The sequence below is a fragment of the Manis javanica genome, chromosome 11 (genome assembly GCF_040802235.1).
Source record: "Manis javanica isolate MJ-LG chromosome 11, MJ_LKY, whole genome shotgun sequence".
NCBI lineage: Eukaryota > Metazoa > Chordata > Mammalia > Pholidota > Manidae > Manis > Manis javanica.
The window spans coordinates 110,729,111-110,748,079 of record NC_133166.1 but is presented as its reverse complement, the minus strand read 5'-3'; the positions used below and the strand labels follow the sequence as shown (position 1 = coordinate 110,748,079).

Sequence of the window (18,969 nt, the reverse complement as noted above, 5' to 3'; positions counted from 1 at the left end):
CATGAGCGTTTCTGGGGTGGATTCAGCTCAGCCAGTGGAAGGCTTCATGCTCTCGAGTTCAGGCAGAGATTAGATGCAACCATCCCAGGAGGGTCCTGGTGCTGGGCGAGCCGAGCCAGCTTCGAGCCTGTGCCCCCGGCCCCTGAGCAGACACTTCAGTTCCTGAGTGTCCCGGGAAGGACCCCCCAGCCCAGAGAAAGCACCTCAAGTCCAGGAGCAGGCTGGGTCAGACAGCAGAACCTTTAGATGGAGCCACGAACTTCAGAACCAACCCCGGCCCCTTCTGTGGAGCGGAAACAGGTTCCAGAGGCCCTAGGGCAGGGGATATCCACCTTGTGCTGCACACCCCTTCTGGGGCTAAGCCCCCACCACGCCAGCCTGTGGGGTGGGTGCTCAGGCTTCTGTCCCCTTCTGCGAGTCTTCTCCCTGCCTCCTGGGATGTGGGGACCAGGTCCCCAAAGCTTTTCTCCCCCCCCCAGCTGTGGAGCAGAGACCCGGTTTCCTCAGTGAGAACCATGTGCAGAGGGCAGCTGTCCTGTGCCTGTCCTGACCCAGAGACGGGGAGGGACCCCAGCTGGCAGGGTGGGGGCAGAGCAGGGACTGCCAGGGTCAGGGACAAAGTCGGGGAGTCCCCTGCACCTGCCTGCCCCCCCACCCACCTGCTGTCAGCACGTCTCAGGCCAGAAGTGGACTCCCAGGTATATGTCTCCCACCTGGCAGGAAGGGAGGGCTGGGCAAAGGGGGCCCACCTGGCAGGCTGCCGAGGAAGTGGGGGCCAGGCACCAGCAGGCTGCCCCCCCGCCTGTCTCCTTCTCTCCTTCCACATTTGGGGACATTCATTCTTTGCTCCGTCAGCTGGTTGCATGCTAGGCGCTCAGCCTACAGAGGTGAACGCCATGCCCCCACCCCAGAAAGGAGTGGGGAGACATGTCAGAACTCACAGTTGATGTAGTTGAGGACATGGGGGTGCAGAAGCCCCTAACAGGCCCCAGGAGTGAGAGCTTATGCTAGTCAGCGTTCAGACTCCTGTGGGGAAGGTGAGGGGCTTGGTGGAGGCGGGCAGATCCGAGTGGAGCAGGGGCAGGCCTGCTGGGCCTCAGGGAGGGGCCAGGGTCCCACGTGACTGGGAAGGCAGTGGGAAGGGATGGGGAGAGGTGCGAAAGGCTCCCCAGTATGCACTGGTTGTCCTCATGCCAGAACATCCTGATGAGGGTCCCCCGCCCACAGCACCCCTGGTAGGGCCTCGCAGGGAGGGAGTGGAGTGTGGGGCTCTCCTGCCAGAGCGACAGAGGCAGGGCGGAACCGTGAAGGGCTGTGGGGCCCAGGGCTGCAGCAGCCTCAGGGCTCTTGCATTTCCTCCTGGCCCTGGTCAGGGGTGACTGCAGGGTCTGGGCTTTTACACTGAAGACACGCAGCTGCCAGTGGATGGACGGCCGGGGTGTGGGGCCTGCTGTGCGTCCTCTTCTCCAGAGCCCCAGGCCAGCAACTCCGGAGCAATGCCCCCCACCCCGGTCACTGTGAGCCGGGGACCTGGGGGACACCCGACTTCTAGTAGCCCCCAGGTCTGCCAGGTCCCTGCCCACCCAGGATAGCTGGGAAATGGCTCGGTTCGGTCATCTGTGTCACCGCACAGCCGGCCAACAATTTTCTGATGTTGAGAATTCAGCAGTTTAGCCCTTATACAAAAATAACGAGGTTGGAACTCCATCTGGCTGCTCCCAGTTGGAATGCAAGGAAAATGTTGACAGCTTGGGGTGCGGGAAACTGCACACCCCTCCTCTTTGTGCAGGCAGAGTGAGAGGGCCCCGGCCTGGCCTCCCCAAGCCTCCTCTCCTGAGAGGTCCGCACTCCCGCCCCTGAGCTGTGGAGGGCAGTGGCTCCTGATGTCTGGGCTGCCTAGGAGGCCGGAGGAGGGCACAGGTCATACATGGGGCATTGTGAAGAGACAGTCCTCCTGTCCCCGGGCAGAGTCCATCACTATATGGAGCAGGGAGCCTGCAGCGAGCCCCGGGCTGGGGTCAGGAAGCCGGAATGGGAGGCGAGCTCTGCATCTGTGCACCGAGGCCACTGCTTATGTCCTGACCTGTAAAATGGGCTTTGTGACGCTCAGGTTAACATGGTCCGAGAGGATCTCCAGCACTTGTTTGGGACCAAGCGTCGTGGCTGACGCCCAGAGCCACCATGTGCTCTGGTCTGCAAGGACTCATTCCTGCCTGTCCTGAGACAGAGGCTTGGGCAGGGTTAGGGGGCCACCTGCAAAGTGGCTCACGTTGCAGAGCTGCCCAGGTTGGAGCTGTGACACTTTGACACCTCGGCCCAGTGGCACACGCTGTGGCACCTCTGGCGCCAGCTGGCTGCCACATGCACCTTGTTGCCTGCTCTCCAGCTGAAGCGAGGACTGGTCGGGGCGCCGATGTCTGCATGCACCTGCGCAGAGCGGCTCCTGCCGCCTCATGTCCGGGCCACTCCTGATCATACCCGCTTAGCACGTGGGGAAACTGAGGCTTCCAGACTTGAACTGGTTTGTCCAGCGTCTGATAGTGGTCGCTAGGCTTCTGACAGGGTCATTTTGGAATTTGGGTAGATGAGCGAATAGGTGATGTTTAGATAAGTGGTAAGATGGATGGGTGGACTTCTCTGAGGCTCAGCTTTCTAGGCTGAGCTCAGCCTCCTCACTGACAGTCGTTGAATATGCACAGTGGGCTCCTGGGGCTCCTGGGGCAGCTCCCGGGGGGACCTCTGAGAAGGTGGGCTCCTCATTGGGTCCCTACGCTTTGGGCCTCGCCGCTCCTTCTACTAGCTAAGTGCCGCATGAGCAGGTCTGGCGACGACAGCCTCCTGCTTGGCCCTCTGCCTGTGGGAGAAGCCCCGCTGCCCACCCGGCTCCCCTCATCTGCTCTCCTAGAGCTGGGCCCTGACCCAGGGGCCGGAGGGCCTGCCTGTCCTCTCCCCACCAGGGTTACGGTGAGATGCGGAGACGACAGTGCCATCAGAGCTGCAGTGACGGCCAGCTGGGAGCGGGCTCCTCCCCTCTGCCCCCTCCTCGCCTTCCCTGCAGCCCCACGTGAGGGTCCCGCCCACCACCACTCAGTGCCCGCGCGGCAGGTGCGTCAAGAGTAAGTCAAGCGCTGTTTAAAGGAGGTGGAGGCAGAAGGGGAGTTCGGGCCCCGGTGCGTGACATCCTGCCCTCTGCTGACCCCAAACCTCTTCTGAGCCCCAGGGATCTGGGTGAAGTGGCCCCAGGGGACACTTTCCCTAGCGCAGAGGAATCGGGTCCCCTCACCCAGGACTCGCCTCCCCTGCACTGGGCTCTCCTCTGGTCCTGGGCCACACCAGCGCTGCGTCAGGCTGCATGAGTGAACTTCACGTCAGGCACCTGCAGGCACCCCAGCAGGCTGGCAGGAGGGACCCCTCAGCTAGAGCTAGAGCTGCCCTGGCCTCCCTGCCTCCCTTTCCATCGCAGGCACCTGGCCCCTCTCCAAGTCAGCTGGCTTGGCTGCTCCCCTTGGGCCAGAGGTGGTCACACGTGTGGCTCCTGCGGGAGTCACTGCCCTGAGAGCTCCTGGGGCATCCCGGATAAGTGACATCCATGGAGAGGAAGCATCTGCTCGTTGGGGGAGTCCCAGGGTGGGTGTCCTGTCTGTGCGCATGCACCTGTGGCTGGTCAGGCCGGGAGGGACCCAGTGAGAGGTGATGTGAGGCCACTGGGTGTGCCAGAGTTCACAGGGGCGCCTGTGCCCCCGGGCCTCTGTGCCCTCCATCTGTAGCCTCAGCCTGTTAAGAGAAGGCTCTGCAGGGAGAATGACACCCCTGAGGACAGGGAATGAGGCTTCCCGCCTCCTTCAGTGTCCTCGGAGTCCAGCAGGCGTCCAGGGGAGCTTACGTGGCCAGCCCTGTCCTGTACACCTTGCCAGTCTAGGCTGGGGCACAGACTGAGCCTGGCAGGGCCTCCGGCTTCACACCTGCAGACACGAGCCCGTGTGGGTAGCTCTCAGTCCACACGGTGAGTGAAAAATAGTGCCTGGCCACACCCCTGTGAATTTTTACCAGCGCAGAGCAAACCACGTGGCCCTCCTCGGGCACAGACATGGGCGAGGCACAGAAGGGACGGGGCGGGCTCCCATTAAATCCCAGAAGTGAGTGGTGACATCAGCTCCCAGCACCTCCCTGCAGGCCCGCCTCTCTGGTCCCTGAGCCCACAGCGCCTCCGTGGGCTCCCGGCCTCGGCCTCTGTGGTCTGAGAGGACGGCCACAGGTGGGGACCCCGTTGTTCATGGTCACGAATTTGTGACAGGAGCCTGCCCCCTCCAGGGCCTCAGATGTGGCTCCCTGACTGGGAATCCAGCCCCTGGCTGGTTAACATTCCTCTCATCCCCCCGTGGCAGGGTGGTCTCTCGCTTTCCGACCAGGATGCCAGCCAGCCTGTCCGAAATCCCTGCCCGGATTCATCTGCGTGTCTGTGTTTTCTCTAAAGATCCCATCACGGGAAGAGAACGAGACACGGCCGTTCACAGCTGTTGCTGACGAGATCAAGGGTGGGCGTGCCGTCTTCCCAGCCTCCCGTTGCTGGGATGTGGGGCGTTGCAGGAAACCCCTTTGCACGTGTCTCTGGAACACGCCTCTCCTGCCACCATGTCCCCACCCAGCCCAGTTGGGGGTCACTCACAGTCAGCCTGGAAGTTGGCCGGGGAGCATTTGCTCTTTGTGAAGTGATGTAAAGTGAGAAAGGACTGAGGCACCACGTATGAAATGCCTCCAGGGCCCCCTGGGGAGGGGGGGGCCACCTGCATGGCGATAAAGCTTTTGGCAGAAGGTTCTGGGTGTTCCCTCCCCTGGAGAGGCTGGTGCTCTCGGTGAAACTGATAAAATGTTGGAGACCTGGGGCCTGCCGGAAGGGCTGCCTCTCTGGGGGTCCTTTCGTTTATACTCTATTTTGTTAATTGTGGGAAATTACGTAAGATTTACCATCTCAGCCATTTGTAAGTGCACAGCTCAGTGACGTTAAGCGCATTCACACTGCTGCGCAGCCTTCTGCACCCTCACCCCCAGACCATTCCATCTCCCCAAACTGAAGCTTTACCCCCGCTAAACTCACCCCCGCCAGGCCTGGCACCCACCCTCCTCCTTAGGAACCTGGAGACCTCTGGGGCCTGCTGTGGATGGAGTCCCGCAGGGGCTGGCCTTTGTGTCCAGCTTATTTCACCGCGCTCTGTAGTGTGTCACAATGTCCCCCCATGTGGCCGTGGTGTATCCCGTCCCCTGGCTGGGCCGCATTCTGTTCACCCATTCGTGTGCCGATGGGCCGTTGGGCTCTCCGTCCTGGGGCCATCGTGAACAGGGCGCACACACCCGTTTGAGCGCCCACTCTACCCTCCGGTGCCCCCACAAGTGCAGCAGCCGGAATCCTGAGGGCTTTACCCGTGAACACCATCCCTGGGCCGTTCCACGCCCTCGGCCACGTCCTGACGTGGAGCTCCAGGGCGATCGCTCACAGTGAGGCGTGTGTGGTGAGTGGCCGGGGGTGCAGCCCACCCGGCCTCGGCCTCGGACTGACGCCCACTCTCCGCCCCCCTCAGGCCAGCCTTCCCGCCTGGCGCCAGGGACGCACTGCCCGCCCACGAGCACCTGGAGCCCAAGAGGAAGCTCTACAGCGCGGTGCCCGGCAGGCTCTTCGTCGTCGTCAGGCCGTACCAGCCCCTGGTCGATGGCGAGATCCCCCTCCACCGCGGCGACAGGGTCAAAGGTCAGTGCCCTCCCCACTGCCGGGCCCTCTGCATGTGGGCGTCTAAGGCGTTGCTTCTGTGGGGACCCCTGTGGGAAATGTGGAGCCCTGGCTGCAGAGTGGCCCTCATGTCCACTAGGGACAATGACATGTGCGCATTGAGCGGAAAGAACGGGAGAGGGGCTGACGAGGCTATCGACGGGCAGAGCTCCTTTCCACTAGGAGAACCCGAGAGCCTCAGGGAGAAGTGGCACTGGGGCAGAACCTGTCACAGGTGGGATCTGGGGGTCAGGGGGTGTCCAGTTGGATGGCCCAGCATCCTGTAGGCCTGCAACGTTCCAGGGAAGGATGTCTGCCAGGCTGGAGGGAAGAATTCCCAAAGCAGAATCCTGGCAAGTGTGGTTGAAAACCACTGAGGCCACTATGAATGCCAGGCTGAGGAGTTAGACTGTCCCCACGGGTCCTGAGAGTCGGGGATGGTTTCTGAGCAGGGGATCAGGTAGGTGGGGGCAGCCGAGCCCTGTGGTGCTGAAGGCCACAGGAGGGAGACAGAGGAGTGGCGGGGGTGGGCTGCCAGCCACGTGGGGGCAGCTGGACTGGTGGGCAGTGCCACATTGTGGCACACCACACATGCCCAGCCCCACCTGGGCCTGTCTCTGGAGGACAGGCTTTCAGAAGACACACGGAAGGGCACTGAAAGCATGCCCCTTAGAGGGCAGTAGGCCAGCTTCAAATCCCGCCTTCCACACTGTCAGCCCTTGGCCCCGAGCTGGTGATGAGCTCGGTTCCCTGCTCCACGCTGTGCGGTGATCTGGCCGACGTCCACCAGCTCCCAGATCTCTAGTGGCAGGTGCTGCCCCAGCCCCGCCCTGGCACCTGGCCATCCAGCTGCAATACATCGGACCATCTGGAGCACCAGCAGGTCCCAAGGGCTCTTTCGATTTCTATCGCTTTTCTTCACCTTAGAGCATTTCTAGTTTCATACTCAGTAGTTTCCCCCTCAGTGACGTAAACCGGGGGCTCTATAATGTCCCTTAAGGTGTCTCGTTCCCCTTGTGAATTTCTTAATTTCAGAAATTGTGTATTTAAGCTCTAGCATTCCCATGTGTGCTTTTATCATTTATTTTTATTTGCCAAGACTTCCTATTACTCTGTTGAGATTTTTCACTCACTGAAAGCACGTGCTGTCTTATGACGCTGTGAACTGGTGTCATCGCTTTGAACCCTGTGTGTTAGTCCCGCCCCCAGGGTCACCCCCTCGCTGCAGGAGTGCGGGGTGAGCGAGAGCCCGCCTGTCTCCCTGGGGACAGAAATCACAGACCTTATTCCAAAGCTCGCCCCTCAAAGGATCGGCAGCTCCTGGTGAGGAGCAGAGACCCTCTCGTCAGGAATTCTCTCCCCCGCCTCAAGGGGCTGCCACAGAGGCAGGGGAGCTGGCTGCCTGGGAGGATCCTGGCAGCAGGGGGGGACCGGGGTCCTGGGGATAGCCTCACACCTCCCGAGCTGGGCCGCCAGATCGTTTCATTCAGATCCGTCCTGCACGGCCCAAAGGGCAGGCCTTAATGCTCCCAGGAGGCAGCTGGGCCCCTTGTACCCAGAAGCACCTCCCAACCTATGTCTCCTAAGATGAGGGCGCCCAGGATCAGGGGCGCGCCTGCTTGGACTGCCCCAGGGATGCATGTGTTCAGGGAAGCCCAGGATGGCTTGACATTCAAATGGCCTAGATGTGCCTTCCCACTGGGGATTCAGGGCAGAATCAGGGAAACCTGGGACTCAGGTTCTTCCAAACTGTGGGCTCACTCCCCTGTCTCAGATAGGTCCTTCCTCAGTGGCCCAGGAGGGGTGGGGTGGTTGAGGGCACGGTGGGTACCCACATAGTGGCAGCACTGGCCAAGCCCGCCGAGTTTCCAAGCCAGCCTGGGGCGGCTGGATGTAACCGCTGTCCACGTTGCAGGGGACGGCGGTGTGTCCCTGGAGGGGCCCGGATGGTAACTTAGGAGGAGGACAGCTAGACGGGGCGCCCTGTTGACCAGTTTCCTTCAGCTGTGGTCTCAGCGCCTGTTGGGCTTGTGAGGACGGGAGGGTAAATAGTTGGTTCTCCGGGTGTGAAATGCTCACTTTTCAATGACTTAAATCAACAGCTTATAGCGAGCCCAGCCCAGTCCCTCTTGGCCCCCGGAAGAAGCGAAGTGGCCTTTCATAGCCACGAGGAGGGCGCTGGCCTGCACCGCCTGTGGGCAGGGCCCTTCCCCGCCCGGGGCGGTGTGCTGAGAGCGCGCCGGGCCAGGTGCCTGTGCACCTAGTCGGCTGCTGGGCTGCGCGGTGGGGAAGGAGCCAGCTCCCCGGTGTGTGGAGGAGGTGCCGCCAGCACTCGTCAGCTGGGAGGGCGCGTGTCTGCTTCACTTCGGCCATTTCTTCCCATTATTAGGCAAACCCATAAAAAGTTGGTAGTTTCTGTTCTTTGGACCTCCAAGTGTCATGGGTCCCCTTGCTCTCCCCGTGGCCTTTGAGATCAGAAGGATAGGGGACACGTCTGTCGCCCAGGCCCCTTGCTCTGCAGTTCTGATGCCTTCGGACCCTGAGTAATTTAAAGATCAAGATGTGCAGAGATTGTATTCCTTCCCTGTTGTGCAGCCACATTCGGAGGGACCCAGGTGCTGGGGGCACCCCCAGCCCAGCAGCAAAGGCCTGGGCTATAGACACCTTCTCTTGGCTCACTGCTGCAGGCTGGGCTCCCACAACCAATGTGTCTGCCCAGGTGGTGCCTGCAGGGCCCTTGGGTCCTTGTGAAGTCCCCCTGCCCTGTGTCCATAGCTTGTGCCACTCAGCCATGCTCAGTGTCACTGAAGTTTAAGAACAAACGTGCCTCATTCTCCCAGTGGGTGTTTACGAGGGCCCTTCATGAGTTTCGGCCGACTGGGAGCACCCAAGCCCGGCCCAGCACCTGCCCTGCAGGCTGGGTGGCCATGTCCATGTGCCTGCGCTTCTCTTCCCCTCTGTGCTGTGCAGAGCGGCCCCTTCTCTCTCGGGGGATCGGCAAACCCCTGCCCCTCGCCAGCATCCCTGTGACCAGTGGGTTCTTGATGAACTAGCCCTCTTGCCGCAGGCCAGGACGCCCACCGCAGCACTGGCAGGGCACGCCCTGCATTTGGCCCTTTGCGCTTGGAGCCCAGGCAGTGCCCCACAGGCGTCAGGATCTCCACTGCTTCCCGTCTGCTGATGTGAATTCCCTCTCCTCCAACTGGCTTAAAGGTCCGGCAGACCTAGATGTTTTGCCCCCTCCCCAGCTTGAGAGGGTCATACGTGACCTTACTGTCCCCCGTCCCCATTCAGGTGGCCTGTCCCTCCAACTTTCACACCTGAGATAGTTGATGGCAGGGACCCAGCTGGGACACAGGGAGATGGGACAAAGGAGCCATGTGGTGTGTGGTGTAAGGCAGATGCCAGGTCGTCCGGCACCCTCCCCCACTGTCAGCAGCAGAGGGGACCTGGGGACAGCAGAGGCTCTGCCCGCAGCACTTTCCTCCTCGGGGGACACTGACCAGGTCCCCTCGTCCATAGCAGAAGGAAGTGTGGAGCGCTGACCCCCTCCCTCTGCTACCCCCCCTTGCTCACCCCCAGACCGTCGAACTGCCCGCTAACGCCTCCCTCTTTCCTTCCTTCCAGTTCTGAGCATCGGGGAAGGAGGCTTCTGGGAGGGCAGCGCCCGCGGCCACATCGGCTGGTTCCCGGCCGAGTGTGTGGAGGAGGTCCAGTGCAAGCCCAGGGATAGCCAGGCAGGTAAGGAGGGTGCCACTCGGCCGCCCAGCCTGTTCTCTCCGCCTCTCTCGGGCCTGGGGCCGGCAGCGTCATTATGTCAGGGTGTTCGGCAAAGTCCAGCTGCTGTGGTGTTTGGAAAGCAGGGTTCCAGAACCAGAACTTCTGTGTGTCACTGAACTGGGCTAACTCGGGGCCACTCGGCTTTGTCCAGACCAGAAATCAGCGTGGAAGCTTTTAAAAGGTTCCTGGTCCTTGTTCCGGATCTCGGATCGCGCGTTTTAGCTGTCAGAAAAGGGCTTTTGTAGGCTGGTTCATGCTTGAAGTCAGGTGATCGATCTTTCGTGCTGATGTCATGAGCAGGCGGTGCTGCGTGTACCGGGCCGCCCTGTGTGCCCCCCAGAGTCCAGTGAGACGTCTCGAGCACACTGCTCACGGAGGTCAGGGTTCGTGGGGAAGGTCACTCCAGGTCTCTCCAAACTCCCAACTGCAGCCCTGAAAACGTTGTAGAGTTGGTTGCCAAAAAATTGAGTTCATCAGAATGTTAAGAGGAGACCGCTTTATAAAACGGTGTGGAGAAAAAGCCACAAGAATTGGAGAAAAGCACAGCACCGGGACGTATGTGCCCTTCCGGCCTGTGGTAGAACCCACCTCAAAACGCACGCGTCAGAGGCGGCCTCGTTCGCTGTGGCCTTGCTGCGTCTCCCAGTGCAGAAGGATCGCCCCTGTCCCATCAGGGCTCCCGGCCTGACGCCCCCCAGGGAGCCCCCTGCCCTGTGTCGGTCGCCTGGGCTAACGCGGCCGGGAAGTGAGGTGCTCTAGGACACATGGTCGGGGAAGGGCCCGGACCTGGCCGGCTCTGAGAGTCTCCCTCGGGGACACTGAGCTGGGTTAAGGGAGCATCGTGTGTGCTAAGCTTCCCATCCAGACAGGTTCAAGCCCAGGGGGAACCGTAACACTGGCCATGTTGTGGGGTGCTGAGGTAAGAGATGCCCCAAGTGTAACCCCGGAAGGGAAGGCTGAGCTGCGCACCACAAGGGGGTGGCTGGCAGCCGGAGGTCACAGGTGGATGGGAGCATGTTTCCCTGAGTGTGGGGATGGGTGCGCTCAGCCCCTGGGTGGGCCGGACCTCCCTCTGCCCGGCCTGTCCGGTCTGGGAAGGGCAAGGGCCATGGCCTGTGAGCCTGACTCACCTTCCAGTTGTAGGCGCCTCCACCCCCACCACCTCCTTCCTCCAATGGGAGGAGAATCCAGCCCTCCTTCCTCTCTGGTGCATAGCTGCAGCCCTGCCCTCCCCCGGGCCCCCTGCCCCCACTATGCCCTTGGGGAGCCTCAGCGCGTCAGCCCCAGTATTGCTGGTGAAGCCACACAGCCCAGGATGACCAGGCTGAGGTGCCACCTGGGGAAGGGGCTGCCCCGGGGCCGGGGCTTATTGGTGTTCATGGGGAACCTGTCGGGGGTGACAGACCCCTGGAGGGCTGCTCTCACTCCTGTGCATGTGCCACAGGACAGAATTGTTGATCCAACGGTGTTGTCCTCCTGGGTGATGCCTGGCAAGGGTTTAACACTCCTTTGGGGGCTGCCCATGTATCCCAGGCAGTGTGAGAACATGAAAGCAGGTCCCTGACTCCAAGCAGCTGAGCTGTGCCACACAACACAGGTGGCCCTGTGCATTCGTGCTGTGCGCGTATCCCGAGATCCCCGGGCATCTTGCAGGGCTGAGGTGGAGACAGATACACTATAGGTCGCGTTGCCCTCAGGGTCTGAGGAGCTGGAACAAATCGCCAGTTGGTGTCTTTGAACATCACTGTCTATTGTCTTGCAGTCCTGGAGGTCAGAGGTCGGGCGTGGGTCCAACAGGGTCGTCGTGGCATTGGCAGGGCCGTGTCCCTCCCGGAAGTTCTGGGGGAGAATGGGTTTCCTGGCTGTCCCAGGCTCTGGGGTTCCTAGGCTCATGGCCGCTTCCCCCAGTGTCAAAGGCGGCTCTGCGGGCCGTGTCCTCTCCACGTCACCTGTCTCTGATCCTCCCTTCTGCTTCCTCGTCCACGTTTTAGGATTTGTGTGATCAGACTGGGCCTACCTGTGAGTCCAGGTCAGGGCAGACTGATTGGCAGCCTTCATTCCCGTGCCACATGAGGTCACGTACTCACTGGTACTGGGGATGGACGCGGGCGTCTTTGGGGGACTGTCGTCCATCTCCTAGGTAAAATATGAGCACAGGAACACCCCTGTGATGGGGCCTTGGGCCAGAGGAGGGGCAGCCCTGCACCATGGGGCAGAGGGGAGGGCCCGGAGGGCAGCACAAAGGAGATGGAATTTGAGCTGGATTCTCGGGTGGGGACAATCCCGGACTGGGTCACATTGGGTTCTGTTTGCCTCAGATTTTCTGAGATTATGACTTACCACTATCTTTTTAAAAAATTTCTTTCGTAGAGGTATGATTTACGTGCAGTCAAATGCACTCATTCCCAGAATAGTTCAATGCATTTTGACAGATGTGTACACCTGTGTCTCGACCACGGTTAGGATATATTTCCATCACCCCAGAAAGTTCTGTCAGGGTGCTTCCAGGCATTCCCCGAGCCCCGAATCAGAGGTAACCACAGTTGTGACTTCTATCACCAAAGATGGTTGGATTTCCCAGAGATGGAACCCCACAGCGCGTACCCCCGAGGTCGGCCTCTTTCGAGCAGGCGGATGCTACAACGTTCAGGAATCCGTCTGTGTATTCTTATTGCTGTGGTATTTCCGTTATATGTTTATACTGCAGAATGTTTTATTCTCCTGGTGATGGACATGGATTGCTTCTCAACTTGGGCTCAAACGAAGGGAATAAAACGAAGCTGCTGTGAACATTTTTGTGCAGGTCTTTGAGCAGACATGTTTTCATTTCTCTTGGGGATATTCCTACGTGTAGCGCTTCTGGGTCACCAAGATAGTGTGTTTAGCTTTATAAGAAACGGCCAAACCGCTCTCCAAATGGCAGTGCCATTTTGTGCTCCTAATAGCCAGTGCGAGAGTTCCAGTGGCTCCACTTTCTCACCGACATTTGGCAACATCGATCCCACCCGTGTTAGTGGGTGTGGAGAGCAGCTTATTGTGGGTGGCATCTGCATTTTTCTGATGACCCTTGTCAGTAAGCACCTTTTGGTATGTTTACTTACCATAGGTAGAGCTGCTCTTGTGAAGTATCTGTTCAAGTCCATTTTCTACTGGATTGTTTCACTTGCCATTATTGGTTTGTGGGCACTCTTTATATATTCTGTCTGCCGCTTCTATGTGAGATACATGTTGCAAATATTTTTCCCAGTCTGTGATTTGCCTTTTTGTTTTCTGAATCTTTTAATGAGTAAAAGGTTTTCCTAAATTTTAAATGAAGTCCAGCTCACCTTTTTCTTTCACAATCAGCACTTTTATGACACTCTCTCTTTTTGTTAATGTTGAAAATTAGCAGACCCTGACTATTCTTAGGACCCAGGTGCTGGTACAAAGTCCTTTTGAACACTTCGGTGTAGTGAGGTGCTTCCACACACAGCCAGCCTAGTCCAAGCCCTCAGAACTGTTACTGGTCGTAAAGTGGCTATTTAGCTGGCAAATCCCACTCGTGTGCATTAACTGAAGTAAAAGCCAGTAGTTCAGGGAGCAAACAGCATGGTGCCATCAGCCGCCTGGGGTCCCCGATGCCTGTGGGCATGACCAGTGGATTTCTCCTCGTTTGTCTAAGGACAAACATGAGAGGCCCAGGTGGCCACCAGGATGAAGTGGGGGCTCTGGGTCAGCAGCTGGTGCAGATACGAGTCTGGCTTGGTTCCGTGGACAGTCTGGGAGTCAGCTCTGCCCTGTGAAGAACGTCACCTCGCTTCTCATCTCAGGACCGTGTGTGTTCCTGGCACTTCCTCGTTTCTGACGGGCTTTCCTGTGGTATCTCATCCCACCTGGGGAGTAAGCCAGGCAGGAACCGTCCTCCTGATTTAGACACGAACACCCACGTCTCCACACCCAGGAGCTCATAGGAAGGAGGTCACCAGGCTGGGCTGTGGCCTGTTTCAAATTCCTGATGCCCTATGCTTCGACCTGTACCCACATCTGAGCAGCCTTCCTCATGCAGTGGTGGGCATGGGGGTCCTGGGGTTGGACCACCGCCGATTAACCTCGTGCACGTCAGCCAGGAGCTATGGGGAAACTGAGGCAGGTCCCCTTCTCAGTCCAGCTGCCTCCCAGCTGGCTTCACACACACAGGTTGTCTAACCACTCTGAGTAGACTTCACCTGGGCATGGCGTGGCAATGTGGGGGTTCGCAGTGATGGTACATGCAAGGTCAGGGGGAAAGGGTGATTGTCAGGTTTTTGTTTCTATGCACAAAAGACAGAGTGTACCCCAATTTATAAAACTCACTCCTTTGCATGCATCAGCCCAGGAGACCGGCAGCAAGGTGCTGCCTGTGGTGATGGCATTGTGCACAGAGGGCGGCACTAGGGAGGGAATGCCAGCTGATCATGTGTGCCTATCCCCTCCCCCATGCTCCCAGCATCCGGGCTCCTTGGCACAGGGACAGCTCCTCTCGCTTGCATGCCCTGCACAGCTTTTAATGCAGAACAGAATGTGTCCACGGTCCACTGTGCTCATGGCTAGGAGGCCATGTGTTGCTCTGGACCCAGGACCACAGGGCCGGCATCGTCTCACTGTGAAACTTCGCGTGTGTTCCAGGTGCAGCAAAGTCAGCCTCTGTAACAAGCACATCCACCATGTAACCGGGCAGTGTGGCTTCTGGTCAGCAGATGAGCTGCTTTTCCCCGCATGTGGTGAAGGGTCCAGTCCCCTGCATTGTGTGGCCTTGCCCTTCCCAAGTGCCCAGGAGCCTCTGCCTGCAGCTGGCACATACAAGAAGACCATGTGCCCACCTGGGAGATGCTCTGGCTCAGAAGGGACACACACCACAGCCTCTCAGTTCCCACTGGGTGCCCCAGGTGCTCGGCCATGTGGTCCCCGCCAGGCAGGGTTCTCCAGAGAAACAGAGCCAGTAGAATATAGATGTAGAGATGCGGGTGTGGAATTAGACGCAGATGCACGTAATGAGTGTCACTTTAAGGAACTGGCTCACACGGTTGGGGGGCCTGAAACGCTGAAATCCCAGGGCGGCCAGGGACTCTGCCCGGGCTGATGCGTTGTCTTGGGGTGCAATTTCTTCTTCACCAAGGAGGCCTCAGCTTTGCTCTTAACTGATTAAGAGGGCCTTTAGCAGATTGGAGAAGGCCTGCTCACATTACCTCCTTTACTTGAAGTCAACAGAACGTAAATGTCATTGACACGTCTACAGGACCTCCTCACGGCGATGCCTACGCTTGACTGAGTAACCGGCTGCTGTCGCCTGGCCAGGGCCCCATAAAGCTGACCATCACTGAGGCGGATGCACCCGTGGATGGAGGCAGGGACAGTCCCACCTCTGCTGCCCAGTGGCCTGGGCGGCCCCTCCGTTTTCCACTGGTTTCCTCTTCTGCAAGCCCAGGCTGCTGGGTTAGACCATGGCCTGGTCCCTTTTCCTTGGAATTCTACAAATTTTACTGCAAAAAGGGATGCTCCTAATGATGGATCTTGGTTAAGAAACGAAAAAAAACGTTTCCGAGATGACCTGGAGCCCATGAAGAGTCCAGTTAGGAAGCGCTGCCGCTCGTACGTCCCGTTTGCCGTGGCGATGCTGATGGGTGGGCGGAAACCGGAACCCGGCTCCCGCCGTCCCTGAGAAAATGACAAAGCCAGGTCACCCCCACACAAGCTGTACTGTAGCTGCTGAAACAAAGGGACAGACGGGTGGTCACTGTTCGCTTAGCATGAGAAGAGAAGGTGGCGTGACTAGTAACCCCTGCCCGGCTCTGTCCCCGCCTCCCGAGTCAGCCCAGGTTGGTCACCCAAAGGCTGCTGAGGCAGGCATGGTGACCTAAGGACCGTGAAGTTCATGCCCTCCTGCAGGACGCCACAGTCCTAACTCCGGCCTCACTCCTGAGACGCACCCACGTGAGCTGCCCCAGTGCCAGTTGGGGTGTCACATGCCATACACAGTGCCGGAGCCCCAGAAAGGGACTTTGTGGGGTTCCTGTGGAACAGCTTCCAGATCCCGTGGCTGAGCCCCCGGTGCAGGTCCGTGACCCGGTGAAGGACGGGAGTGCGGGAGGACTCACTGGGCCTTGCCTTGGTTGGCTGTTCTGGAAAGTGAGATAAATCCGTACTTAGGAATTAGTCCCTGCAGCTCCCTAGAAGCTTCTAGAAGTTATCTTTTGGAACAAGGTCTAGATCCTAATAGAGCCAAAATGTGGTGTGTATCACATCCTTGTCTGCCTCCCAGGAGTCTGCAGGAGAGAGAAGAGATTCTCTCAGCCATCCTCGTACCCTCCTTGGGAAGGTGCCCTTATGGTGCCTGTTTTCATTTATCAGAAAACACCACGCGCTCTCTGTGGTCCAAGCTGGGACATGCAGCTGTGCGTCTGGACTTCCCGGCTCTGTCTGCACACGGAGCCGGTCCATTCCCAGTCCCTGCTGGGACACTCCTGCTAACCGCTCTCTGGTCTACCAGAGAGGTGGCCCCTCTGCAGGGACATGTACTCAGCTCAGCATTTCCATGTACGTCAGGAGCTGTTTCCTGCGGACCTCGGGCACCCTCCGCCGGGATCGTACCCCTAGATCTCGGCTCAGACCAGGGGTGTGTGATGAGGGCGCTGAGGAGCAGGCTCACCCCTCCCAGGTGTCAGCCCTGAGCGCGGCACACCGCACTGCCCTCCGGCTCCACTGCAGGTCTGAGGCCACATCTGAATGGGCCTGGGACCGGCCTCCTTCCTCCTGGACGACACGGCCCTGTGGCATTGTCAGGATCTCAGTGAACACCGGGAGTCTAAAGCCCCGCCCTCTGGTCAGGCTGAGTGGAACCCTGAGTGTTTGTGACTGGTCACTAGCAGCCGCCTGCCTGGAGATGTCTTGTCTGTGCCTGTTGATAAAACAGAGAGATAACAAGGGGGGCCATGCCTCCCCGCAGTGCCCTGGGCTGGCCCTTTGGGGTGCACCCTCGGCCAGCGCTAGTCCACCTGGCTGGCCCTCTTCAGCTTGTTTATTGTCAGGTGCCCGCCCCGTGCTGCAGGGCCCTGTGATGTTGTCCCAGCCTGTCCCCATCGTAACCTCCCCTCACCTCAGGTTAGTTTTTAAAGATAACACATGATCTTCACAGTACACTTGGGGGCTGGGAACACAGTGATGAGGGTCAGAGACAGTAAGTGACTTGCCCAGAGCAGCATATTTAACAGGCGGCTGAGCCAGGACCCAGACATCCAGCTGACAGTCGGGTCCCCCACCGGGCTGGGGTGTGTCCAGCCGCCCTCGGCCGTGTGAAGACTTGGTGGCCGTGGAGTCAGCAGGGGTGGCGCCAGAGCTAGTAGCTGTGGCTGTCATGGAAGCGACGCCAGTAGGGTGGTGCTGGTGGCGGTTGTCATGGTGAGGATGGGGTCACAGCGGTGACAGCCTTGTGATAGTGGTGGTATTGGTGATGATGACGATGCCACGGATGATGGCAGTGATAAGGCTCAGGAGGTGATGAAGGAATGGATGTCGTCGAAGCTGACGCCCTGGCCGGGTGCACATTGCTCTGCAACCGTGGCAGAGTGGGCCCACCCGCCCCGCCTCCCTTCCTTCCTGGGAAGCTCCTGGATTGCCCCTTCCCTTCTTGAGACGTCACTTCCTTCCTCCGGTTCTCCTCTTGGGGAACAGGCATCAGCGGGGGGGCCCTTAGGAAAAATCATTTGGACTTCGTATGCGTCAGTTTTCTCATCTGTAACTGCGTCGACAGTTGCTGGTGTGCATCCTACGGAGTTGTTGCAAGTGTTTGTTGGGATGAATGCAAAAGCCCACGTCTTCATGACCATCCAGTGTCCGTGGCACCAGCACAGCCAGAACCGGGGCCCTGGTAACGAGGCAGGACAGCTCACAGGTGGAGTAAAGGTTCACAGGTGTAGGGAGGCCCGTGGCCCCGCGCCCCCTGGACTGAATGGTGCTCAGGAGGGGCCTGGTCCTGGCTTTGCTCTGCCGCACCCACACCTTTATCGGGCACAGGCCCTGACACCAGCACCCCCAAGGCTCCCGCATGCCCCCTCCCAGCCAGAACTCCCCTCCCCATTGCTGCCCCCCACTCTGGCTTGAATGCCATTTATTTCCTTGTTTTTAATATTCTACTTATGCATCCCTGAACAAGGTAGTTTGGTTTTTCCCACGCTTGAACCACACGTAATGGAATCAAACAGCACGTGTGCCCAGCGTGTGCGGCTCCTCTCCGGACGCCTGTCCCAGACGTCTGGGTGCACACGTGGCTCTGGGTGTCCGCTTCACAGTCAGGTCACTGGCTTGATGCTGCTCATCTGTCCCGTGGTAGATGGCCGTCTGGGTGTCTCCAGGGGTGGTCGTGGGCAGCATGGCAGTGGCCCTTGCCTCCGGGCATAAACGTGTGTGTGCTCATTCCCCAGGTGTGCCCTTGGTCAGGGCCAGGTATGTCCTCCATTTCTCTGGGTCCTTCTGCCCTGTCCTAAGTGGGTGCCGCAGTCAGCTCGTGCACCATAACAAACACTGCAGATGGAGCCGCTTATACGGCATTTCTTCTCACAGCCTGGGGGCAGCGAGTCTGAGATCAAGGGGCCGGCTGATTCTGCTGCTGGTGTGGACTCATCCCGACTGCACAGCGCCTGCTCATTGCATGCTCACTGGGGGGAGCAATCCCTAGTCTCACCCATCTTTGTAGGGTGCTGATCCCATCATGGGACCCCCACCTTCATGACTTCATCTAATCCTAACCACCTCCCAAAGGTCCCTGCCTCCCAAAGGCCATCACACTGGGAATTTGGGCTTCAACATATGCCTTTGGGGATCACGAACTTTTCAGTCCCTAGTGGGTGTGCCCAGCCCTTGCCAGCCTTCGCTAATGGCAGCTCTTCCCTCTGTCAGTCTGGTGCCTGTGCGGCAACGATGTCAGAGTTCAGTTTGCATTTCCCTTATTGCTTCCAGGCCTGAGCACTTTTTTTGCATGTTAATTGCCTATTTGTTTACATTTCTCCTTTTGTTAAGTACCAGTTGAAGTCTTTTGCCTATTTTCCTGTAGGGTTGGTTGTTTCTTGTTGATTTGTGGTTGCTCTTTATATATTCTACAAAGAGCCCACTTGTCATTGATACACATTTGCAAACACCTGTTTGCAGACAGACGCTGGTCATTTCCTGATGACCCTTCACATGGCTCGTGTGGTGGCCAGTCCTCTCCTTAATTAACATGCGAAGGGCAGGTGTGGGCACAGGGCCTCCTGTAGACAGCAGGGCCTTCACAACTAATCCCACGGCCTCCTTTCCCCTTTGTTAAATGTGAACACTCCCGTCTATGGCAGGGATGCTGGCTTCCCATTTAAAATGAGACTCAAGGAGCTTCTTGTAGAAATAAATGTATAGGAAATTCTGCATTTGGGAGGCCCTGC

The 18,969-nt window shown here is 58.7% G+C and overlaps 1 protein-coding gene across 6 annotated transcripts in view; it reads left to right on the top strand.

The window, feature by feature from the left end:
* SHANK2 (SH3 and multiple ankyrin repeat domains 2) overlaps nucleotides 1-18,969 on the top strand; it is a 471,338-nt gene that overhangs the window by 227,308 nt on the left and 225,061 nt on the right. For all 6 annotated transcript variants that reach the window (XM_073217285.1, XM_073217283.1, XM_073217284.1 and 3 more), the window contains 2 exons: nucleotides 5,577-5,743; nucleotides 9,389-9,502. In XM_073217285.1, the coding sequence (XP_073073386.1) occupies nucleotides 5,577-5,743; nucleotides 9,389-9,502 (281 nt within the window). The remainder of the gene's footprint in view (nucleotides 1-5,576; nucleotides 5,744-9,388; nucleotides 9,503-18,969) is intronic.